This window comes from Emydura macquarii, unplaced genomic scaffold (assembly GCF_026122565.2).
Source record: "Emydura macquarii macquarii isolate MOO-44397 ecotype Brisbane River unplaced genomic scaffold, CSIRO-AGI_Emac_v2 contig_1482, whole genome shotgun sequence".
NCBI classification, from domain to species: domain Eukaryota; kingdom Metazoa; phylum Chordata; order Testudines; family Chelidae; genus Emydura; species Emydura macquarii.
Window position 1 is genome coordinate 1,923 of NW_027131619.1, and position 24,939 is coordinate 26,861.

At 56.0% G+C, this 24,939-nt stretch overlaps 1 protein-coding gene across 1 annotated transcript; it reads left to right on the forward strand.

The window, feature by feature from the left end:
* Positions 1-588: 588 nt before the first annotated feature.
* On the forward strand, positions 589-24,935 carry LOC137156902 (deleted in malignant brain tumors 1 protein-like; the record flags this gene model as incomplete). Its single annotated transcript, XM_067553887.1, is given in 20 exon segments — positions 589-702; positions 2,859-3,188; positions 3,970-4,299; positions 5,389-5,718; positions 7,299-7,628; positions 8,424-8,753; positions 10,500-10,829; positions 14,120-14,443; positions 15,062-15,178; positions 15,181-15,390; positions 15,862-15,878; positions 16,199-16,240; positions 16,242-16,512; positions 17,390-17,589; positions 17,591-17,741; positions 18,345-18,668; positions 19,459-19,788; positions 20,674-21,081; positions 23,801-24,127; positions 24,837-24,935. Coding segments are annotated over 20 exon segments (4,822 nt in total), but the record flags the coding sequence as incomplete, so codon positions are not given.
* Positions 24,936-24,939: the final 4 nt, after the last annotated feature.

Here is a 24,939-nt window from a genome sequence, read left to right on the forward strand (position 1 = left end):
GATTTAAAGATATGCTCTGCCTGCTTCCTGCAGCCTACATTAAAGAAGATACCTGTATATCTCCAGTTTCCTTGTGCAGCTTGGCAGCAATGCAAAATCTTGTTTCCAGTCTGTCCATTGTGAAGGTTTGTCAAAGCTGAAGTTCTCTGGTATGGCTGAGGTTAGCTTTAAATAAGGTATTTTACACACATCACCGTCTACCGGCTGGGCAGCATAATACAGTTAGTTCCATTACAGGGCGAATGGGGCAGTTGCACTCTGAGTCGGGGGGACACTAGCCCCAGCCAGGTCTAAGGGGAGCAGGGGGTGTGGGACCTTCAGCGATGGAGGCAGCGTGGAAGCAGATGGCTTGGTTTGGAAGGGCTGGTGCAGTGTCACTGGTTCTGACATCCCTCACCACGTCTTGTCTTTTACCGGCTACTTGGGCTTGTCTGCACCTGGGATGCTACAGTGACCCAGCAGCAGCTCGGCCTACGCTGACAGGAGACGGTCTCCTGTCGCCAGAGGCAATCCACCTCCCTGAGAGGCAGTAGTTAGGTCAATGAAATACGAGGTGTGGCTGAGGTCTTTTCCCCCGGGGCATCAAGAGATGGCTATAGCTTACAGCGTTTGGAGATCCCGGAGGTGTCCAGCCATGGAGACAGACACTTATCTCATGTCTTTGCTTTCTTTCAGCTTCCATGACAGGATTCTCCATTGCAGGTAAATGCGAACATAGGCAGAGGGTGCAAGGTCTGGATGTGTGTGGGGGGGGTGAAAGCTGCAGTGTGAAGCTCCGTGTGCAGCTATCTCATAAATCAGGGTGGGGAAGGGCAGAGTTAAGGTTACGTGACCTCATGATTCAAGGACAAAACTGGAGACCTGGTTCAAATTGTACTTCTGCCACTGACTCAGCCCGTGGTCTCAGCCCATCTTGTCCTCGCTATGTGCCTCAGTTTCCCCACCAGTGAATTGTTAACAAGGCAGGTTGTGTGGCTGAGTGGGAGCAGAGCACTGGGCATCCTGGCTGTCAGGTCCCGGTGGAAATGCCCAGGCCCAGGCCTTGAGGGCTCACCCTTGCCCAGCAAGGCCGAGTGACATTTGGGCTCTGGCAGCTCCTGGCTGAGCTGCTGCAATCTGGGGTGACCCCACATTTCCCCGGGGCGTGATCTGCCCCAACAGATATTTTGCCTATAGTTATTGTTAGAGTTGTTTCAGCTCTGGCTACGGCTGGCGAGGGGCCCCACCCCTGTGAGTGGAGGTTCTGTGTTACGACACAGGGGCGCTGTGAGTGATACCGGCCGGGCCTGCGGGAAGTGGGGCTGGGTGCCAGGAGCTGGGATGCCGCGGCGCCGTCAGCACAGGGCGGAGCTCAGTTCAGTACAGGGCCGGCCCCATCTGACTGGACACTGTGGCATACAGAGAAGTCGAGTCTGCCCTAGTCAGGGCTGGTCCAGGCTTTGGGGGAGCAGAACATCAGCCCCGCGAGGCTGCTGTGGTTGGCTCTGGTCATGGGGGGCGTCAGGATGCAGACGAGGAGGGAGCCCAGGCAGGGCGAAGGGCAGTTCAGTCTCCTGATCAGTTACATCCGTGGCCCCTCGGCTGGGAGCCGCTCAGACTGAGGGCTGGGCTGGGCTGGACTGGGCTGGAGGGGAATTAACCCCAGCAGCTCATTTCACATTGTGCGCACCTGAAGTCTGCAATGGATGCAAGTTCCAGTCATTGCTGGCTTGGAACCAGGGCCAGAGAGGTGAAAGCCCAGCACCTGTTTTCCCCGACACCTCCACTGACCCTGCCTGAGCTGGGGCCAAACGGGAACCTGGTGCCCACCAGGGCAAAGCCCCGGGTCTCATTCCCCCACCGACTGCATCAGCTCATCCCCTGGCGCAGACTGTGCTGGAGCCACCATCCCCTGGGGGAAAGAGCCAGTGTCCCATTCTCCATCTCACGAGTCAGCCATTCCCACAGGCCTGGGGTGTTACGGGGGAAACTAGGCACTTTACCCTGACGACCGGATCTATCACCGGGGACGGACTATAGGAATCACACCGCTGGTGTTCCAAAACAAATGAGAATTTATTGTGTGACCGCTTAGCAAAACCACTGATATCAAGGAACAACCAAAGGGGGTGAACCCCAGGTCCCACGACCAACAAATCAAACCCTGGTCCCCACAAGTCACCATAGCCTCACAATTGTTCTTCACTCTGCCCACAGAGTGCTGGTCACGATCTGGTCTAGCGTCTGCTTCAGTCCCAGGTCTGACGCCGTCCGCTTCTCTTCCTCGATACAGGCTGTTTTCAATAATTACACGCACCCTCCCCACGCTGCCACTCAGATGGGCAGCCGCCCTCTGGGGTGCTGGGTCTCCTTATATGCTTTTTGGTTCCTTGGGTTTCAGCCAATCGTTAGCTGGGATTCTTCCCGCCTTTGCATTGTGCACACGGCACTAAGCTCTGCACACCTCCCGCTGGGTCAGTGCACACGACCCTCTGATTTTGTGCACTCGGTACTAAATCCTCTGGGTTTTCCCGCCTTTTTGTCCATCACTGGGCAGACTTGACCTTGTTGGCATTCTGCCAAGCATCTCTGCTTGCATTTCTCACTGCCCGACTCCATCTTGAACAAAATGGAGTCTGGCCTGGTCAGGGCTATGAGGGACTTATTTAACTATCTACAATCAATATTCTCCCAACAGGGGCTGGATCAGAGCTGGCAACCTCCAGAGGGGAACGCCCCAGTGTCCCATTCTCAGCCCCCCTGAGCCAGCCAGTCCATCACACTGGGACTGAATGGCCAGAGAAAACTATAGGGGAATAGCCTGATATTCCTTTCCTCTAGCCCTTCCCTGAGTGTTCATTTCCTTGGGGTGTTTGCAGGCTCAGGCATCTCAGAAGTGGCTCAGATCCGGCTGGTGAACGGCCCGAATAACTGCTCTGGGAGAGTCGAGGTGCTTCACAACGAGCAATGGGGAACCGTGTGTGATGACAGCTGGGATTTAACTGAGGCCAGAGTCGTGTGCAGGCAGCTGGGCTGTGGGACGGCGTTATCAGCCCCACGCGGGTCTCGCTTTGGACAAGGAACTGACCGTATCTGGCTGGATGAGGTTAACTGCACCGGGACAGAAGCTGCCCTCTCCCAATGCAGGGCGAAGCCGTGGGGAGACCATAACTGTAACCACGTGGAAGATGCCAGTGTTGAGTGCTCAGGTAACTCACATCTCTCGTGTCTCTGTGGGTGCTGCAGGGATTGGATTAGGAAGCTTTCAGCACAGCCCCTGCTTCCTGTCTGAGTTCCCCTGCCCTTGCGCAGCGCTAAGGGCCTGTACCGAAGGGAGCACGTGGGGAACACAGTAGGGGGCGCTCTCCCCTCGCCATCATGGCTGACCCCAGTCCTCCCGCTGGCGATAAAAAGTCTGTGCTGCAGGGTGTGGGGCTCAGCCGGGGGCGCTGTCACCCCACAGTCAGTGACAAACTGAATTCCCCAGAGCGGTGCTGGGGGGGTGAGCTGCAGAGGGTGTGTGTGTGTGCGTGTGTGTGTGGCACAGTGAGAGGCCCTCTCCCAGCTCTGATCACCCTGCCCCCCCTGGTATAATGGGGTGCTGGGTAAACATGGATCCCAGCTGTCGGTCGTGGTGTCACACAGAACTTGCAGCTGCTTCTGGGGACTAGAAACCCGGGGTCACTTGGCCAGCAGCTGGGCTCCTAATTCAACCATTCTGGACAATTTGCAGCACAGATAATTAGCCCTGAACCTGTAACATCCCCCACAGCTCTGCCTGGACGCAACGTTTTCCCTAACTTCCCATCATGCACAGTCACCCCATTTCTGTGTCCTGATTCTCAGCTGCCCTGTCCCACCCCAGAAGTGGCAGCATGTCAGTGGTGGGGGGTGAGCTCTTGACACCCATCAGTGGTAGGCGATACGTTCATTGGCATCACTTGTGATCCGCTGCAAAGGAATCTCCTTGAGTGTTTATTGCATTTGCAGACTCAATCATTCCAGACCCGGGTCCTCTCCAACTGGTGAACGGCCCCAATCGCTGTGCTGGGAGAATCGAGGTGCTTCACAACCATCAGTGGGGAACCGTGTGTGATGATGGCTGGGACTTAACTGATGCCGAAGTCGTGTGCAGGCAGCTGGGCTGTGGGGCGGCGTTATCAGCCCCAGGGGAGGCTCTGTTTGGGCGAGGTTCTGACACCATCTGGCTGGATGATGTTAACTGCACCGGGACAGAAGCTGCCCTCAGCGAATGCCGGGCTCGGCTTTGGGGAAATAACAACTGTCACCATGGAGAAGATGCCAGTGTTGTGTGCTCAGGTAACCCTCCTCCCTCCCGTCACTGGGGATTCTGTGTGGAACAGGCTGAGAAGCTTTGAGCACAGCCCCGGCTTTCCAGTCTGAGTCAGTGCTGGGGGCTGTGCTGCAGGGAGGGATGGATCTGTCTCTCTGAGATGCCTTCTCCCATCTCTGCTCGCTCTAATCCCAGTGCGAAGCCTTGGCACCATGGGGCGCTCTGTAGCCATTGATCCTACTGGTCAGATTCAGTGTCAGCTGGAGCCTGTAGCTGTCCCTGGGCACTGGGAACCCCGGGTCACTTTGTCAAGCATCCGGCGCCTAACCCCATTGTCCCAGCCAATTGCCAACTTAGCTAATTAGCCATGAACCTGTAGCCCCGGTGCAGATGGGACTGGACACTGAGAGGGCTGGTTACGGGGTGGTGTGACGTAATGGTCAGAGCCGGGGTGGAGTGGGGGGTCGTAGCTGGACGTCGTGGCAAAGTCAAAACCAGAATCAGAGTCCGAGGACTCGCCAAGGGTCAAGCCACAATCAGAGTCGGTAACTGGAGTTAGGGTGAGGAAGCAGGAACGAGGGGCAAAGGGAGCAAGGAAGAGGATCCAGGTGAGGAGGCAGGAACCTGGTCCCAGGGGTCTGGCCAGCAGCAGCCTTAGCCAGGAGTTGCTCAGACAAGGGGCAGGACAGGAACAGGAAGATGCTATACACCTGGAGGTGTCCAATCAGCAGTCTGTTATAATCACCTGACTGTACTGAGTCAGCAGATGTGGTCTTTGCTGGGGGACTATTTGGTGTAATTTCCTCATCTAACCAGGGTGTGAGTGGTGAGGCTCCAGGTATGCAATCTCAGGGGCCTGGCTTTGAGACCACCAGTGCCTGGGAGCCCCATAGTTCTTTCCCATTTCCTCCCTAAACAGCTGAGCCAACTTTTCTTAGTCTGTCTCTCAGCTGCCATGTTCTGCTGCAGAGGTGGCAGCATGCCTGTGGTGGGGAGTGAGCCCTTGATGGGCATTTGCTGTGTAGACCGGTCAGTGGGAGGTGCTACATTCCCCAGTGTCACTGGTGATCAGATGCACAGGAATCTCTTTGACTATTCCTTTGGGGTGTTTGCAGACTCAGGCATTTCAGAAGTGACTCAGATCCGGCTGGTGAATGGCCCGAGTCGCTGCTCTGGGAGAGTCGAGGTGCTTCACAACGAGCAGTGGGGAACCGTGTGTGATGACGGCTGGGATTTAACTGAGGCCAGAGTCGTGTGCAGGCAGCTGGGCTGTGGGACGGCGTTATCAGCCCCACGCGGGTCTCGCTTTGGACAAGGAACTGACCGTATCTGGCTGGATGAGGTTAACTGCACCGGGACAGAAGCTGCCCTCTCCCAATGCAGGGCGAAGCCGTGGGGAGACCATAACTGTAACCACGTGGAAGATGCCAGTGTTGAGTGCTCAGGTAACCCACATCTCTCGTGTCTCTGCGGGGGCTGCAGGGAGCGGATTAGGAAGCTTTCAGCACAGCCCCTGCTTCCTGTCTGAGTTCCCCTGCCCCAGCGCAGCGCTAAGGGCCTGTACCGAAGGGAGCACGTGGGGAACACAGTAGGGGGCGCTCTCCCCTCGCCATCATGGCTGACCCCAGTCCTCCCGCTGGCGATAAAAAGTCTGTGCTGCAGGGTGTGGGGCTCAGCTGGGGGCACTGTCACCCCACAGTCAGTGACGAACTGAATTCCCCAGAGCGGTGCTGGGGGGCATGAGCTGCAGAGGGTGGGGTGTGTGTGTGTGTGTAACACAGTGAGAGGCCCTCTCCCACCTCTGATTGCCCTGCCCCTCCCTGGCACAACGGGGCGCTGGGTAAGCATGGATCCCAGCTGTCAGTCGTGGCGTTGTTACCGTAAAGCAGAATTAAAAAGGGGATCTCTATACTGAAGGACTTTACCCTGCCGGATCTGTCACCGGTGGAGGGACTGCAAGGATCACCCCGCTCCAGTAGTTTCCAAACCAAAAGGTGACAATTTATTTATGTGACAACTTAACAAAACCACTAACCTCAAGGATAAACAATGGGGGTAAACCCCAGGTCCCAACAACCAATAAAGTAACTCTTGCCCCCCCCCAAATCTCTTTGAGCTCACTGTTGGATCTTCGCTCAGACCACCGAGCGTTGGTTTTCGATCTCGAATACATCTACTTCTCCTCCTGGTCCGTAGCTCGTCTGCTTCAGCCCCAGGTCTGCAGTCGGCGGCTTCTCTTCCTGGTCCGTAGCTGGCTTTAGCAAGCAAAGACACCGGCCCCACACTGCCACTCAGATGGGCAGCCAGCCTCTAGGGGCCGAGTGTCCTTTTATTCATTCTGGTCCCTCCAGTCCTGGACCAATCAGAGGCTAGGGATTTTCCCGTCTCGGCGTTGTGCACACGGCACCATTCTTGCGCACTCGTCACTAAACCCTTTGCACACCACCCTCTCAGGTGATGCACACGGCACCAAAATCCCTAGGTTTCCCGCCTTTTCCCCAGTTGCTGGGCAGACTTGCCCCGCTGGCACCTTGCCAAGCATCATGACTGTCTGCGTTCTTTGTCAGACTCCATTTTAAACAAAATGGGGTCGGGCCCTAGTCAGGCCCTAGGAGAACAATATGAACTATTTACAACACACAATCATGTTCCCCAACAGTGTCACACAGAGCTTGCAGTCTCTCCTGGGGACTAGAAACCCGGGGTCACTTGGCCAGCAGCCGGGCTCCTAATTCAACCATTCTGGACAATCTGCAGCACACATAATTAGCCCTGAACCTGTAGCATCCACCAAAGCTCTGCCTGGACACAATGTTGTCCCTAACTTCCCATCATGCACAGTCACCGCATTTCTGTGCCCTGATTCTCAGCTGCCCTGTCCCACCCCAGAGGTGGCAGCATGTCAGTGATGGGGGGTGAGCCCCTGACATGCAGTTCACACCCGTCAGTGGTAGGCAATACATTCATAGGCTTCACTTGTAATCGGATGCAAAGGAATCTCCTTGAGTGTTTATTGCATTTGCAGACTCAGTCGTTCCAGACCCAGGTTCTCTCCGACTGGTGAACGGCCCCAGTCCTTGTGCTGGGAGAGTCGAGGTGCTTCATAACCATCAGTGGGGAACCGTGTGTGATGATGGCTGGGACCTAACTGATGCCGGAGTTGTGTGCAGGCAGCTGGGCTGTGGGACGGCGTTATCAGCCCCAGGGGGGGCTCTGTTTGGGCGAGGTTCTGACACCATCTGGCTGGATGATGTTAACTGCACAGGGACAGAAGCTGTCCTCAGCGAATGCGGGGCTCGGCATTGGGAAAATAACAACTGTCACCACGGAGAAGATGCCAGTGTTGTGTGCTCAGGTAACCCTTCTCCCTCCCGTCACTGGGGGTGCTGCGTGGAACAGGCTAGGAAGCTTTGAGCACAGCTCCGGCTTTCCACTCTGAGTCAGTGCTGACTCCACTGTCCCAGCTGTGCTGCATGGAGAGGGGGACGCGTCCTTGCGAGCCATATACCTCTCCCTGGGCCAGGCAGCAGGAGCCAGGAAGAAGGGATGCTAACAGGAGCAAGGAACAGGAACTGGGCAAGGAGACAGGAGCCAAGAACCAGGAACAGGACCCAGGCCAGCAGCAGGAATTTGGTTCCAGGGGTCTGGCCATCAGCTGCCCTACCAAGGAGTTGCTCAAACAAAGGGTAGGATGGAAACAGGATGTTTTATACCTGGCCTGGAGGTGTCTTGTGACCTGTCCAATCAGCGGTCTGCTGCTAGTCACCTGACCACCTTGAGTCAGCAGGTATGGCCTTTTCTGGTGGGCCATTAGCTGCAGTAGTTCTCTCATCTCACTGTGGTGTAACGGGTAAGGCTCTAATTTGGCAGTCTTGCGGGCCTGGGTTTCAGGCCTGCGGTACCTGAGAGACACATAATTCTGCCTCACTTCCTTCCTAAACTGCTGAACCAACTTCCCCTAGCCTGTCTCTCAGCTGCCTATTCCACCCCAGAGGAGGTAGCATGTCTGTGGTGGGTAGTGAGCTTTTCATGATCAGTCGCTGTGTGATGAAGCTGTTTAGACCTATCAGTAGGAGACACTGCGTTCCCCAGCATCACTAGTGATAAGATGCACAGGAAGCTCCCTGATTATTACCTTGGGGTCTTGCAGATTCTGCCCTTCTACACCTGGCTGAGGTCCGACTGGTGAGCAGCTCCAGTCGCTGCGCTGGGAGAGTCGAGGTGCTTCATAACGAGCAGTGGGGAACCGTGTGTGATGACAGTTGGAACCTAACTGATGCTGGAGTCGTGTGCAGGCAGCTGGGCTGTGGGACGGCGTTATCAGCCCCCGGGGGGGGTCACTTTGGATCGGGATCTGGCCTTATCTGGCTGGATGAGGTTAACTGCACCGGGACAGAAGCTGCCCTCTCTGAGTGCAAAGCTAAGCCGTGGGGAGACCATAACTGTCACCATGGAGAAGATGCCAGCGTTGTGTGCTCAGGTAACCCTCATCTCTTGTGTCCCTGTGAGAAGCGGTTTGGGGACTCGCTAGGAGCGCCGTCCCCTCACAGTGAGTCCTCACCCTAAGGCACCACCTGCTGCAAAAGGCTGTGCTGCAGGGAGTGGGGTTCGGACTGGGCAGAGGGAGCTCCCCAGATCAGGTCTAAGGGGCTTGCTGCTGGGGGTGTTTGGGGAGCCCAGGAGGGAGCTGTCCTTTCTCAACATCAGTGCTGACCCCAATGGCCCAGCGTGGTGCTAGGGCGCTGTGCTGCAGCCAGAGGTGTACACGTCGCCGTGAGAGGCCCTCTCCCACCCCTGCTCACTCGGATCCCTGCAGCCCACTATAGCACTAGGCGGCGCTCTGTGACCATTAATTTCTAGTCAGACTAACTCGGTGTGTTATTCTGAGGAGAGAGACGTTTGGTTACTTAAGGGAACAGTGTGGCTGTGTCTGCTGAGACGTCTGTCGTTTTTCTGTGCAGTTTAGCTGTAGCCATGTCGGTCCCAGGACACGAGAGAGACAAGGTGGGGGAGGTAATGTCTTTTATTGGACCAACTTCTGCTGGGGAGAGAGATAAGCTTTCGAGTCACCTGACCTGAAGAAGAGCTCTGTGTAAGCTCCTTAGCGCTAGACTTCTGCAAGGCATTCCACTTGGCACCGCATGAGAATGATACAAAATGGACATGGCACATGTGAACTTGTTTAACAACTGGCCTACTTACTAGTTTCAAAATGTAATTGTGATTGGGGAATCATCACCGGGCAAATGAGCTTGGGGTGGGGTCCTGCGGGATCACTTCTTGGCTCGACGCAATTTAACATTTTTATCAGTGAACTGGAAGAAAAACATAAAAACAGTCACTCAGAAAGTTTGCAAATGACACAAAAATTGGGGAACTGGTAAATAGTGAAGCGGACAGGTCACTGCTACAGAGTGATCTATTCACTTGGTAAGCTGGATGCAAGCACAGAAGATGCCTTTTAATGCAACAAAATGTAAAATTATCCATCTAGGGAGAAAGAAGCAGGCTGTACTTCCAGGATGGGGGAATCTCTCCTGGGAAGCAGTGACGCTGAAAAAGAGCTGAACAGGAGCTCCCAGTGAGATACTATGACCAAAAGGGCTAATCTGCGATCCTGGGATGCATAAACAGGGTATTCTCGAGTAGATGTAGAGAGGTTTTTTAATCTGCGTGTCTGGTCGTGGTGCAACCGCTCCTGGAATCCTGTGTCTAGTTCTGGTGCCCACAAGTCACGGATGCTGATAAATTTAAGACGGTTCAGAGAAGAGCCATGAGAACGATCAAAGGATTAGAAAACCTGCCTGTGGTGATAGACTCCAGGAGCTCAGTCCTTAGTTGAAGAAAGGGAATGTTAAGGGGTCATTTGATCACAGTCTATAATCACCAACCCGGGGAACAAAAATGAGATAATAAAGGACTCTTCAATCTTACAGGCAAATGTTTAATAAGACCCAATGGCTGGAAGTTGAAGACTGGACACAGAATCCTTCCCCATGTCCTGCCTAGATGGCTGGGCCCAATTTCCCTAGCCTATTTCTCAGTTGCCCTGTTGCATCCCAGCATTGGCTGCATATCAGTGGTGGGGACTGAGGCACAGATGAACGGTAGCTGTGTGCAGAGGCTGTTGAGACCTGTCCGTGGGAGGCGATATGCTCCCCAGCATCAGTAGAGATCAGATGCACAGGAATCTCTCTGAGCGTCTCTTCCCTTGGGGTGTTTGCAGACTCAGATATATCAGAAGTGGTTCAGCTCCGGCTGGTGAACGGCTCCAGTCGCTGCGCTGGGAGAGTCGAGGTGCTTCACAACGAGCAGTGGGGAACCGTGTGTGATGACAGCTGGGACATCACCGACGCTGGAGTCGTGTGCAGGCAGCTGGGCTGTGGGACGGCCTCATCGGCCCCAGGCGGGGCTCGGTTTGGACAAGGATCTGACCTTATCTGGCTGGATGACGTTCAGTGCAGAGGGGCTGAAGCTGCCCTCTCTGAATGCAGGGCTACGTTTTGGGGAAATAATAACTGTCACCATGGAGAAGATGCTGGTGTTGTGTGCTCAGGTAAGCCTCCTCCAACCCCATGGGTGCTGCAGGGAGCAGGGTGGGAATCTCTTTATGGGGCATTGTCCGCTCACACCAGTACTGACCCCAGTATGGTGCTTGGGGCTCATGCTTCAGGGAGCAATATGGTGGTTCAGGTAGGAGACGCTCTCCCCTCCCAGTCTGTGCTGACCTTAATTGTCCTGTGCTGTCCTATAGGCCTGTGCTGCAGGGAGTGGGATGGAGACTCAGTAGGGGGTGCTCTCCCCTTAGAGTCAGTGCTGGCCCCGATGCCCCATTGCGGTGCCATGGGTCGCTAGCAGGAGGAAGCCTTGTCTATGCTCGCCGGGGGTCAGCTCCCGACTCCCTCATCCACAGGCCACACAAGCCGTGCCCTCTAGGCCTTGCGGGATGAGGGCTTTCTCCAGGTGGCAATAGGCAACGTTCCAGTCCTCCGAGCGTCCCCCTGCAGTACCCAGCCCCTGTCTCACTGGGCACTCACACCAGTCACTGATCCACTGCTCCCACCAAAGGAACAGGCCCCCCAGCTGACCAGTTCCACCTCCCATCACCGCCCCAAACAAGGCACAGCCCCAGATACCTTGATAGTGATTTCACAGAGTGTAGAGATTCGAGGGGTAGCAAGTGGAAGTGTTGGAAAGAAGTGGTTCCATGTCAGATAAAACCATAACATGCTTACTACAGCCTAGACTCACTGAACTAGCTACGTTTCTGTCTGATAGAGCAAAGTTCACCCCCGCAATCCTTCCAGCCTTTTCCTCCAGGTTTGGCTGTGATCTCCTGTGTCTGAGACAAACGCCCGCAGCTCGCCTCCTGGGTGAAAGGGAAAATCTTGTCCCTGCTCCTCTTTTCTTCATAGTTACAGACCATTGTCACTTAGCTGAGGTGGCCTCTCTTCGGGGACCTGTGCTGGGGGTCCTTTGTCTTTGTAAATTCTCAGGCCCCGTCCGGGCCCAGACATGTCCCTTAAACTATGTCCCTACAGACATCTTGCACCAAGTCGGATGACCAGTGGGCTGCCGGCTCTAGGTCAAGACCTCACATGCTACCCTTTGGTGAGATATTGTGCATATTTCTCACCCAGGGGGTTCCCATTAAACTCTAGGCATCCCTGTGCCCTCTGCCAGTTGGCGTCTAGGTATCCCTGGGCCATACCCCTCTGCGGCACAAAACGGGGCTGGGTAACGGTAGATTCCATCGGCTGGATTTGGTGTCAACAGAGCCTGCAGCCACTCACTCAAACTAAAATCTCATGGTCAATTTCTTGAGGCCGGTTCCTAACTACTGTGTTCTGGCAGTTTTGCATCTCAGGAGATTAGCCCTGAACCTGTAAGTCAGACACAGGACATGTGATTCTTCCTCACTCCCTGTCTTACACAGCCTACATTCTTCCCCTGTCCTGTTTCTCAGATACCCTGTCCTACCCCAGAAGTGGCTGCATGTCCATGAGGAGCGTATTCTTCTGTGTGTGTCACAAGTCGATATTTATGTGACCCTTCTGCCAGGTGCAGTTGGCCATGACCAATTGAACCAAGGTTCAATGTCTAGAAGTTCCTTTTAAACAATAGCACACTGAACCGGAGTGAGCCCCCTTTCCCCGTAACCTGGGAAAATCACACACCACCCCATGGACGCCTCTAATAGGCAATGCTTCCTGTAGGCCGGTGGTCCTGTCTGGCTGGGTCGTTGCGGCCCTTCCTCGGGCCCAGGATCTGAGGAAGGCCACTGCACCTTCCTAAAAGGGGACTGGGTTAGTCTCTTCGTAGGAGTCTTAAGCCCTGGCCCTCAGGCAGGGCGGACTGCCAAGTAGTCTATCGCCTCGGGCCCTTAGGCCGGGCGAGACAGGCAAGCAAATAGTCTAAGGTCTCCGGTCCTCAAGCAGGGCGAGGCCGGTAGCAGTCTGTTGCCTCAGGCCGGGCGAGGCAGGCAGTGGGTCCGCTGTCTGTAGCGGCAGGGGAGAGCACGTTCTCCCGGGGTTGCTAGAGAAGCGTGGGAGGGGGACGCAGGCCCGCCCGTCTCCACTGTGTCCCAGCCCAGGGCCCTAGCAGTGGCAAGGACGTTGGCCACTGAGTCAGCGGGGCTCCAGCCGCAACACGCCGACGGGGGTCTTGCCCCTGACTCAGCCACTTGTATGGCTGTCACTGGGGTACTCGGCCCGCGGCAAGCTCGCCAGTCCCTCCTTGTCGACTGGCGGCAAGTGGGGCAACTCCTCCAGGTCACAGGGCTCCGGGGGCTCGGCGTCAGGTAGCTCCTCCAGGTCATGGCCGGCCTCTGAGGTTATCTCCCACCCTGGAGCCTCAGGGGGCTCAGTCCGGTTGCTGGGGCCAGGAGGCCCTATCCAGTCCTTGGGGCTCACGGCCCCGGTCCAGTCACTGGGGCCCGGAGGCCCTATCCAGTCCCTGGGGCCTGGTAGGTTGGGCTGTTCCCAGCGCCTCTGCTCCGGGAGGCGGTCGCTTGGGGCGGCGGCCCGGCTGGGGTCAGGCCTACACTGCAGCCGGCAAGTCAGGTCTTTGGCAGCAGCCTGTCTCCAACTGAGCTGCGGGGCCTGCCTTTTATACTTCCTGCCCCAGCGGAAGCTCCGCCCCTCTGTTGCCAGGCTGACTGGGCTGCCGGACCTATCACTGTCTGGCCTGGTCGTTTCGGCCCTTCTTTGGGCCCAGGCTCTGAGGAAGGCCACTGCACCTTCCTACACTTCCCCTCTCACAAGCACAGAGTCTGAGTGTAGAAAATAAACTTGTTAATACAAGGAGGGATGTAACCCAGCATTAAAAAAAATGCTGCAAACAGAATTTCATAAACATAAAACCGTGAGCAAAACCCCCACTCTGGAGTAAGCTGGGCCGTGTCTTTTGCCTCAGGTTCTTGAGTCCAACAATCAAAAGTTCCTTTAAGGTGCCCATCCCTTCTCCCTGCACCACAACCCACTCACAGTTGTTGTCCTTGGTCAGTGAAGACCCAGAGTTTAGAGGTGAGTTCACCTCCCACGCTGGGGACGGAGAGAAAGGCACTTTGCTCCCTCTGCCATCCAGGCACTTGCCCTAGCATCAGCTGCCCACTCACCGCTCCATCGCCTTCTCCTGGCACCTGCCTCTCTGCTGTGACTGTGGATGAACTTCAGCATTGCCCAAGTGATTAGGCTGGTCAGTGGTGGGGAGGCCTGGCCATGGAGTTGCCATGCGAGGAGACCGTTCAGACCCGCCAGCAAGACGCGCTTTTCCCCAGTGACACTAGGAGATCAGATTCACAGGAACTCCCTGAATGTTTCTTTCCTTGGGTGTTTGTGGACTCAGGCGTCTCAGAAGTGGCTCAGCTCCGATTAGTGAACGGCTCGAGTCGCTGCGCTGGGAGAGTCGAGGTGCTTCACAACCAGCGGTGGGGAACCGTGTGTGATGACAACTGGGACTTATTTGATGCTGCAGTCGTGTGCAGGCAGCTGCGCTGTGGGAGGGTCTCATTGGCCCCAAGGGGGGCTCGTTTCGGACGAGGATCTGGCCGTATCTGGCTGGATGACGTTGAGTGCAGAGGGACAGAAGTCAGCCTCACCGAATGCTCGGCTAAGGCTTGGGGAAACAATCACTGTCACCATGGAGAAGATGCCGGTGTTGTGTGCTCAGGTAATATTCATCCGTTACCGTGTGTGCTCGGAGGAGGAGGGTAGGGCCTCATTAGGGGTTGCTCTGCCCCCACAGTCAGTGCTGACCCCAGTGACGCAGCACAGATTTGGGGCTGTGCTAAAGAGAGCAGTACATGGGCCTGAGTGAGAGACCGCCCCCCATCGCTGATCACCCCGATTCCCTACCCCACTGCAGCACAGTGGGGCGCTGGGTCACCCTAGATTCCATTTGTGAGATTTGGTGTCGAGTGGGGCCTGCAGCCGCACACGTCAGTAGAAACCCTGGGTCCCTTTATGAAGTGTGGAGGGGTCCGACCCCACACCGTTCTGGGTGATTTCCATCTCAGCTAGTTACCCCTGAACCTGTAACATCCCCCACGGCTGCGAATGGAGTCGGGGTTCCGCCTCAGCCACACAGCCCATGTGTTTCTGTGCCTGGTCTCTCAGATTCTCTGTCCCACTCCAGAGGTGGCTGCATGTCAGTGGTGGGGAGTGAACCCCTGACAGGCAGTTTCAGAGGCTTTTCAGACCTGTCAGTGGGAGGCAACATGTTCCTCAGAGCTAAGGATCAGATGCTCAGGAACCTCTCTGAGTCTTTATTGATTTGGGGTGTTTGCAGACTCAGGCGTGTCAGAAGCGCCTCAGCTCCGACTGGTGAACGGCTCGAGTCGCTGCGCTGGCAGAGTCGAGGTGCTGCACAACCAGCAGTGGGGAACCGTGTGTGATGTTGGCTGGGACTACGGGATGCCGGAGTGGTGTGCACACAGCTGGGCTGCGGGATGGCGTTATCCGCCCCAGGCCGGGCTCACTTTGGGCAAGGATCTGACCGTATCTGGCTGGATGAGGTTAACTGCACCGGGACAGAAGCTGCCCTCTCCGACTGCAGGGCGAGGCCTTGGGGAGACAGTAACTGCACCCACGGAGAAGATGCCGGTGTTGTGTGCTCAGGTAACTCTCCTCCATCCTGTCATGTGTGGGGGTGCTGCAGGGAGCGGGTTGGGAAGCTTTCAGCACATCTCCGGCTCTCCTGTCTGAGTCACGGCTGAGCCCAGTGTCCCAGCACGGTGCTAAGGGCCTGTACCGCAGGGAGCTGGGTGGGGGGCCACAATAAGTGTCGCTCTCCCCATGGTGTCAGCGCTGACCCTGTTTCCCCCCTACAGTTCTACATGCCTGTGCTGCAGGGAGCGGAATGGGCCTGAGCAGGGGACACTCTCCCCACGCAGTCCGTGCTGACCCCAGCCCCCCAGCACAGCACTTATGGCTGCATTGCAGGGAGCAGTACATGGGCCTCAGCGAGAGACCCTCTGCCATCGCTGATCGCTCTGATACCCAGTGCCACTACAGCTCAATGTGGCTCTGGGTTGCTGTAGATCCCATCTGTGGGATTTGGTGTCGAGTGGGGTCTGCAGCTGCTCAGAGGCAGTAGAAATCCTGAGGTCCCGCTATGAAGTGTGGGCATGAATTCCCATCATGCCGGGTGATTTCCATCTCAGCTGATTACCCCTGAAATGCTGTGCCTGGAGGCAGAGCTCTTCCTCACTTCCTGTCCTACACGGCCCACGTGTTTCTGTGCCCCGTCTCTCCAGAGGTGGCTGCATGTCAGTGGTGGGGAGTGAACCCCTGACAGGCAGTTGAAGAGGCTTTTCAGTCTCATCAGTGGGAGGCACCATGTTCTCCAGGGTCTCTAATGATCAGATGTACAGGAACCTCCCTGAGAGTTCATTCCCTTGGGGTGTTTGCAGAGTCAGTCATTCAGAGCGGCTCAGTCCGATTAGTGAACGGCCCGAGTCGCTGTGCCTGGGAGAGTCGAGGTGCTTCACAACCAGCAGTGGGGAACCGTGTGTGATGACAACTGGGACTTAATTGATGCTGGAGTCGTGTGCAGGCAGCTGGGCTGTGGGAGGGCCTCATCGGCCCCAGGAGGGCTCGTTTTGGACGAGGATCTGAGCCTTATCTGGCTGGATGACGTTCACTGCACAGGGACAGAATCCGGCCTCACCGAATGCAGAGCTAAGGCTTGGGGAGTCCATAACTGTCACCACGGAGAAGATGCCGGTGTTGTGTGCTCAGGTAACCCTCCTCCATCGTGTGTGGGTGCTGCAGGGAGAGGGGTAGGGCTGAGTGGGGCAGTCAGTGCAGATCCCAGGGTCGGAGCACTGTGCCTGGGGCCTGTGCTGTGGGGGCAGCGTGCGGGCTCGTGAGAGGCTGCTCTGCCCTCGCAGTCAGTGCTCACCCTATAGCTCCGTGTGGGGTGAAGGGACTGTGCTGCAGGGGGTGGTTTGGGGACCAGGGAAGGGGGCCCTTTCCCCTTGGAGTTGGTGCTGACCCAGTGTCCCAGGGTGGTGACGGCTGTTGTGCTGTAGGAGGCCGGGTGGTGGTTTCACGGATAATGCCCTCCCTTCGCAGGCAGGGCTTGCCCAGCGCCCAGCACAGCACTTAGGACTGTGCTGCCGGGAGCAGTACATGGGCCTCAGTGAGAGACCCCCCCATCGCTGATCACCCCGATTCCCTGCCCCACTACGGCACAATGGGGCGCTGGGTCACCCTAGATCCCATTTGTGAGATTTGGTGTCGAGTGGGTCCTGCAGCCGCTCAGGGCAGTAGAAATCCTGGGTCCCTTTATGAAGTGCGGGGGTCCCTACCCCCGCCATTCTGGGTGATTTCCATCTCAGCTAGTTACCCCTGAACCTGTAACATCCCCCAAGGCTGCGAATGGAGTCGGGATTGGTCCTCTCCCACACAGCCCATGTGTTTCTGTGCCTGGTCTCTCAGCTTCTCTGTCCCACTCCAGAGGTGACTGCATGTCAGTGGTGGGGAGTGAACCTCTGACAAGCCGTTGCAGAGGCCATTCAGTCTCATCAGTGGGACGCACCATGTTTTCCAGGGTCTCTAATGATCAGATGCACAGCAACCTCCCTGAGTGTTTATTCCCTTGGGGTGTTTGCAGATTCATCTGTTCCACAGCAGACTACAGTCCGACTGGTGAACGGCCCGAGTCACTGTGCTGGAAGAGTCGAGGTGCTTCATAATGATCAGTGGGGAACCGTGTGTGATGACAACTGGGACATCACCGATGCTGGAGTCGTGTGCAGGCAGCTGGGCTGTGGGAGGGCCTCATCGGCTCCAGGGGGGCTCGGTTCGGACGAGGATCTGACCGTATGTGTGGCTGGATAACGTTCACTGCATAGGGGCAGAAGCTGGCCTCACCGAATGCAGGGCTAGGCCTTGGGGAGTCCATAACTGTCACCACGGAGAAGATGCCGGTGTTGTGTGCTCAGGTACGGATCATCCATTACCGTGTGTGCTCAGAGGAGTGGGATAGGCCTCATTAGGGGTTGCTCTGCCCTCACAGTCAGTGCTGACCCCAGTGACCCAGCACAGAGTTGGGGCTGTGCTAAAGAGAGCAGTATATGGGCCTCAGTGAGAGACCCCCTCCCATCGCTGATCACCCTGATCCCCTGCCCCACTATGGCACAATGGGGCGCTGGGTCACCGTAAATCCCATTTGTGAGATTTGGTGTCGAGTGGGTCCTGCAGCCGCACAGGGCAGTAGAAATCCTGGTTCTCTTTATGAAGTGGGAGAGGGGTCCTACCCCCGCCATTCTGGCTGAGTTCCGTCGCAGCTCATTACCCCTAAACCTGTAACATCCCCCACGGCTGTGAATGGAGTCGGGGTTCGTCCTCTCCTACACAGCCCATGTGTTTCTGTGCCTGGTCTCTCAGCTTCTCTGTCCCACTCCAGAGGTGGCTGCATATAAGTGGTGGGGAGTAAACCCCTGACGGGCAGTTGCAGAGGCTGTTCAGACTTGTCAGTGGGGAGGCGCTATGTTCCTCAGAGCTAAGGATCAGATGCACAGGAACCTCTCTGAGTCTTTATTGATTTGGGGTGTTTGCGGACTCAGGTGTGTCAGAAGCGGCTCAGCTCCGATTAGTGAACGGCTCGAGTCGCTGCGCTGGCAGAGTCGAGGTGCTTCACAACCAGCAGTGGGGAACCGTGTGTGATGTTGGCTGGGACCTACGGGATGCCGGAGTGGTGTGCCAGCAGCTGGGCTGCGGGACGGCGTTATCCGCCCCAGGCCGGGCTCACTTTGGGCAAGGATCTGACCGTATCTGGCTGGATGAGGTTAACTGCACCGGGACAGAAGCTGCCCTCTCCGACTGCAGGGCGAGGCCTTGGGGAGACAGTAACTGCACCCACGGAGAAGATGCCGGTGTCAACTGCTCAGGTAACTCTCCTCCATCCCGTCACCGGGGATGCTGCAGGGAGCGGGTTGGGAAGCTTTCAGCACAGCTCCGGCTCTCCTGTCTGAGTCAGGGCTGAGCCCAATGCCCCAGCACGGTGCTAAGGGCCTGTACCGCAGGGAGCCGGGTGGGGGCCACAATAAGTGTCGCTCTCCCCGTGGTGTCAGTGCTGACCCCATTTCCCCCATACAGTTCTACATGCCTGTGCTGCAGGGAGCGGGATGGGGCCTGAGTAGGGGACACTCTCCCCACGCAGTCTGTGCTGACCCCAGCTCCCCAGCACAGCACTTATGGCTGCATTGCAGGGAGCAGTACGTGGGCCTCAGCGAGAGACCCTCTGCCAGCGCTGATCGCTCTGATACCCAGTGCCACTACAGCACAATGCGGCTCTGGGTTGCCGTAGCTCCCATCTGTGGGATTTGGTGTCGAGTGGGGTCTGCAGCTGCTCAGAGGCAGTAGAAATGTGAGGTCCCATTATGAAGTGTGGTCATGAACTCCCATCATGCCGGGTGATTTCCATCTCAGCTGATTACCCCTGAAATGCTGTGCCTGGAGGCAGAGTTCTTCCTCACTTCCTCTCCTACACAGCCCACGTGTTTCTGTGCCCCGTCTCTCCAGAGGTGGCTGCATGTCAGTGGTGGGGAGTGAACCCCTGATGGGCAGTTGCAGAGGCCGTTCAGTCTCATCAGTGGGACGCACCATGTTCTCCAGGGTCTCTAATGATCAGATGTACAGGAACCTCCCTGAGAGTTCATTCCCTTGGGGTGTTTGCAGTTTCAGCTGTTCCAGAGCAAACTACAGTCCGACTGGTGAACGGCCCGAGTCGCTGTGCTGGGAGAGTCGAGGTGCTTCATGACCAGCGGTGGGGAGCCGTGTGTGATGACAACTGGGATATCACCGATGCTGGAGTCGTGTGCAGGCAGTTGGGCTGTGGGACGGCCTCATCGGCCCCATGGGGGGCTCATTTTGGACGAGGATCTGAGCTTATCTGGCTGGATGATGTTGAGTGCAGAGGGACAGAAGCCAGCCTCACCGAATGCAGAGCTAAGGCTTGGGGAGTCCATAACTGTCACCACGGAGAAGATGCCGGTGTTGTGTGCTCAGGTAACCCTCCTCCATCATGTGTGTGTGGGTGCTGCAGGGAGAGGGGTAGGGCTGAGTGGGGGCAGTCAGTGCAGATCCCAGGGTCGGAGCACTGTGCCTGGGGCCTGTGCTGTGGGGGCAGCGTGCAGGCTCGTGAGAGGCTGCTCTGCCCTCGCAGTCAGTGCTCACCCTATAGCTCCGTGTGGGGTGAATGGACTGTGCTGCAGGGGGTGGTTTGGGGACCAGGGAAGGGGGCCCTTTCCCCTTGGAGTTGGTGCTGACCCCAGTGTCCCAGGGTGGTGACGGCTGTTGTGCTGTAGGAGGCCGGGTGGTGGTTTCACGGATAATGCCCTCCCTTCGCAGGCAGGGCTTGCACAGCGCCCGGCACAGCACTTAGCACTGTGCTGCCGGGAGCAGTACATGGGCCTCAGTGAGAGACCCCCCCCCATCGCTGATCACCCCGATTCCCTGCCCCACTACTGCACAATGAGGCGCTGGGTCACCCTAGATCCCATTTGTGAGATTTGGTGTCGAGTGGGGCCTGCAGCCGCTCAGGGCAGTAGAAATCCTGGGTCCCTTTATGTAGTGGGGGGGTCACTACCCCTGCCATTCTGGGTGATTTCCATCTCAGCTAGTTACCCCTGAACCTGTAACATCCCCCATGGCTGTGAATGGAGTCGGGGTTCCGCCTCACCCACACAGCCCATGTGTTTCTGTGCCTGGTCTCTCAGCTTCTCTGTCCCACTCCAGAGGTAGCTGCATGTCAGTGGTGGGGAGTGAACCCCTAAGAAGCAGTTGCAGAATCTGTTCAGACCCTTCAGTGGGACGCACCATGTTCTCCAGGGTCTCTAATGATCAGATGCACAGGAATCTCTCTGAGTGTTTCTTCCCTTGGGGTGTTTGCAGACTCAGGTATATCACAAGTGATTCAGCTCCGGCTGGTGAACGGCCCCAGTCGCTGCTCCGGGAGAGTCGAGGTGCTTCACAACGTGGAGTGGGGAACCGTGTGTGATGACAACTGGGACATCACCGATGCTGGAGTCGTGTGCAGGCACCTGGGCTGTGGGAGGGCCTTATCGGCCCCAGGGGGGGCTTGGTTTGGACGAGGTTCTGACCCTATCTGGCTGGATGACGTTCAGTGCACAGGGACAGAAACCAGCCTCAGCCAATGCAGAGCTAGTCCTTGGGGAAACAACAACTGTAACCACGGAGAAGATGCTGGTGTTGTGTGCTCAGGTAACCCTCCTCCGTCCTGTCACCGGGGGTGCTGCAGGGAGCGGGTTGGGAAGCTTTCAGCACAGCTCCGGCTCTCCTGTCTGAGTCACGGCTGAGCCCAGTGCCGCAGCACGGTGCTAAGGGGCTGAACCGCAGGGAGATTAACATGGCACACATGGCAGGGATCAGTTCTTGGACTCATGGTATTAAACATTTTTATCAATGAGTTGGAAGAAAATATAAAATCCAAGATGATGAAGTTTGCAGATGATACAAAAAATTGGGGGAAGGGTAAATAATGAAGAGGACAGGTCACTGATTCAGAGCTATCTGAATTGCTTGTGTTGGAAAATCCAGGGAGAATCCAGGGAGAATGTTGATAAATTAGAGAAGGTCATAGAAGAGCCCCAAGAATGACTAAAGGATAAGAAAACCTGCCTTATAGTGATAGACGAACTCAATCTATTAACTTAACAAAGTCACAGTTAGGGGGTGACTTGATCACAGTCTATAAGCATCAACATGGGGACCAAATATTTAAAAAGGGGCTCTTCAATTTAGCAGAGAAAGGTCTGACATGATCCAATGGCTGAAGGTTGAAACTAGACAAATTCAGACTGGAAATAAGGCCTGCATTTCTAATGGTGAGGGTAATTAGCCATTGCCACAATTTACCATGGGTTGTGGTGGATTCTTCATCACTGACAATTTTTGAATCAAGAATTGATATTTTTGTAAGAGATCTGCTCTAGGAATTATTTTGGGGGCAGTTCTCTGCCCTGTGCTAGGCTCGAGGTCAGACTAGATGATCGCAAGGGTCCTTTCTGGCCTTGGAATCTATGAATCTATGATCCTCTGCCCCACTATGACACAATGGGGCACTGTGTAACCACAGACTCCCCTCTCCCCTCCTGGTTGGATGTGGTGTCAAATTGAGCCAGTAGGCAACTACATGGACTAGGAACGAGGGGTCACTTTGTCAAGAGTAGGTCTGGTCTCCCCGTTGTTGTGGCCAATTTGCCTCTTAGCTAATTAATCCTGGACCTGTAATGTTCTCCGGCAGCTATGATTGGACACAGGCGTCTTCCTCACTTCCTGTTCTAATCGTCTGGGCCATATTTCCCTGTCCTGTTTCTCAGCTGCCTGGCCTTACTCAAGAGGTGGCTTCATGTCAGTGGTGAGGAGAGATCCTGTTCTTCCATTCTCATGCGGTTGCTGTGTGTGGAGCCTGTTCAAACGAAGAGAGTTTAAGGCCAGAAGGGAGCGTTTTCATCGAGTCAGGCCATCGGCAAAACATGGCAAGAGAGTCTCTCTTGAGTCAAGGCCGTAACTTCTGTTTGCGTTATCACAGATTTTTAAGAAAGATGTCCCATCTTGCTGTATAGACTTAAAGTGACAAAGGATTTCACATGTCCCTGGATAAATTGTTCCAATGATTAACTAACCTCACTGGTATCAATGCCCTGATATTTCTGAATTTATCTCGCTTCAGTCACTGGACCTTTTTCTGTTTTTGCCCACTGGATTCAAGAGCCCTCTGCATCCAAAATCTTATCCCTGGCTAGGTACTGATAAAGCATAATCAAGTCACCTCTTAACTGTCTCTTGATTAAACTAAATAGACAGAGCTTCCTACCTTTTCCCTTGTGATGCAGGTTTTCCAGAACTCAGATCCTACTTGGTGCTTTTTTCTGAACGCTTTCCAATTTGTCACCATCCTGTTTGAGGAGTGGACATGACAGCTGGGTACAATAGCCAGTAATGGTCTCACTAATGCTGTGTAACGAGGTGATACCACTTCCCGGATCCTGCTCAGCATCATTCTCCAGTTTATACATCCCGGGATTGCATTCACCCTCCTAGCTACAGCACTGTAAAGAGAGCTCATGTTCAGTTGGTTTCTACCATGATCACTAAGTACTTTGCAGAGTCACTGCTTTCCACATTACAGTCCCCATTACTGTACACAGCACCTACGTTCTTTGGCCTAGATCCTGAATGGGACTTAGGCACCTACCTCCCCATGCAGTCAATGGGAGGTAGGCACCTAAACACCATTGAAGAGATGGGCCTTTGTTCCTAGATGTGTGACCTCACATTGGTCTGTACTTAAATACACGGTGTTCAAATGAGTCCATCTTACTAAGTGACCCAGTTTGCTGGGTAGAAATGACCCGTCCTCATCGTTATTTACTGCTCCACTAATCTTTGTGTCAGCTGCAGACTTTACCAGCAATGAATTTATATGCTCTTCTAGATCACTGATAAAGATATTGAATAGCACTGGATCAAGACTAAATCCCTGGGGGACCACACCGGAAACATCCTCTCGGATGATTCCCCATTTACAATTATTTTTGACGTAGGTGATAAAAGAGCTGTTCATCCTCGTCTCTGATTTGGTGGGTGCAGCAGACCCCAGCAGTAACCCCTTTTGTGATGGCTCAGTGGGAACAGTGTTCCGTACACTTTCGGTGTGCAGCCCTGACTGTAAAGCAAGTCTTGGATGTAGGGTGCCACCCTCCACACACCTGCCAGGTGCCCATTCTGCTCATCCTAAATGAAGAGTGTTGCCCATTTGGTGCATTAGCCAATAATGAGTCCTTGACAGGTGTTTTGGAGAAGAGGAAAAATGGATTATACAAGTTAGGTGTTTCTTTGGTGCAGTCTGGTTTATTTACAAAGCCTTGTTTCCCTAAACACAGTAGAAACACACAAAAGCAGGCAGTTTCCTGTGAAGAGACGCGTGCGGTGCCGTGGATCAGGGCGCCTGGGGTCAGGGAACAGCCTCTCATGCCCTGTGCTTTGTGTTTTTCAGCTCAGGGCCAGCTGCAGCTGCGACTGGCGAGTGGCCCCAGCCTCTGCTCCGGGCGAGTGGAGGTGCTGATTAACGACATCTGGGGCGCCGTGTGTGACGCCGACTGGGGCCTGCCAGAGGCAGGGGTGGTGTGCAAGCAGCTGGGCTGCGGTGTGGCGTTGTCAGCTCCGGGGCTTGCTCAGTTTGGCCATGGGGCCAGCGACATGTGGCTGGAAGGCGTGAGCTGCACGGGCAAGGAGTCTCTGCTCACCGAGTGCCGGCTGACCCGGTCGGGTCCCGGGCTCTGCGGCCATGGCGCCGAGGCCGGCGTGGTGTGCGGGCAGGCCGGTGAGTGGCCAGCGCTCTGCGCCGATGCTGTGGCCATGTTCCTGCAGACACTGGGCGGGCGGGAGTGACACACCGGCCAGGCCAGGAGGAGGCCGGTCTCCAGCCGGGCGGTGCCAGGGCTCCTGCCCACCACACCGGGGTTACTGGCTGCCCCAGCAGTTCAGACAGCTCCCTGCGCCTGCGTCTCTGAACAGCCTCTTTTGCCACTTGTGCCAGCCCGGGCTCTGGTCCGTCTCTGAACAGGAGATCCCCTGAGCCCCACAGCAGGTGGGGAGGGGCTCCTGTGCCCCCAACTCTCTCTTCATCTCCCTGCACTCCCTGGGCTGAGGAGTCTGAGCTGGATCCCGAGCCTGAGTTCCCGAACCAGCTCCAGCGCAGGGCCCTGTCCTGCTCCACACGCCACCCTCCTTTGGGGCCCGCGGCAGGGGATGGGATCGGCCAGCTGCGGTTCTGAGGGGGAGGGAGTCGGCCCCGGGTAGGGCTGTGGGGTGGGGCAGGGAGTTCACCTCAGGGAGGGGGATGTGGAGCAGGGTGAGGGGTGTCAGTCGGTCCCATAGTGGCTGTGGGGGAGGAGGTGGAGCCAGCCTTGGCGGGGGGCTGTGGGTGGGGAGGAAGACGGTCTCGGGGGCTGTGGGGCAGAGGCGAGGGTCAGCCCCATGGATGTGGCAGGCCCGTGGGGGCACAGCTCACTGCCTCTCTTTCTCCCCAGGCCTCGGGCTGCTCTACTCCGTGCTCCTCAGCCTGGCTGTCATCGCAGTGCTGATCTGCGGGGCCCTGCTCTGCTGGAGGATGCGGCAGGACAGAGCTGCTGG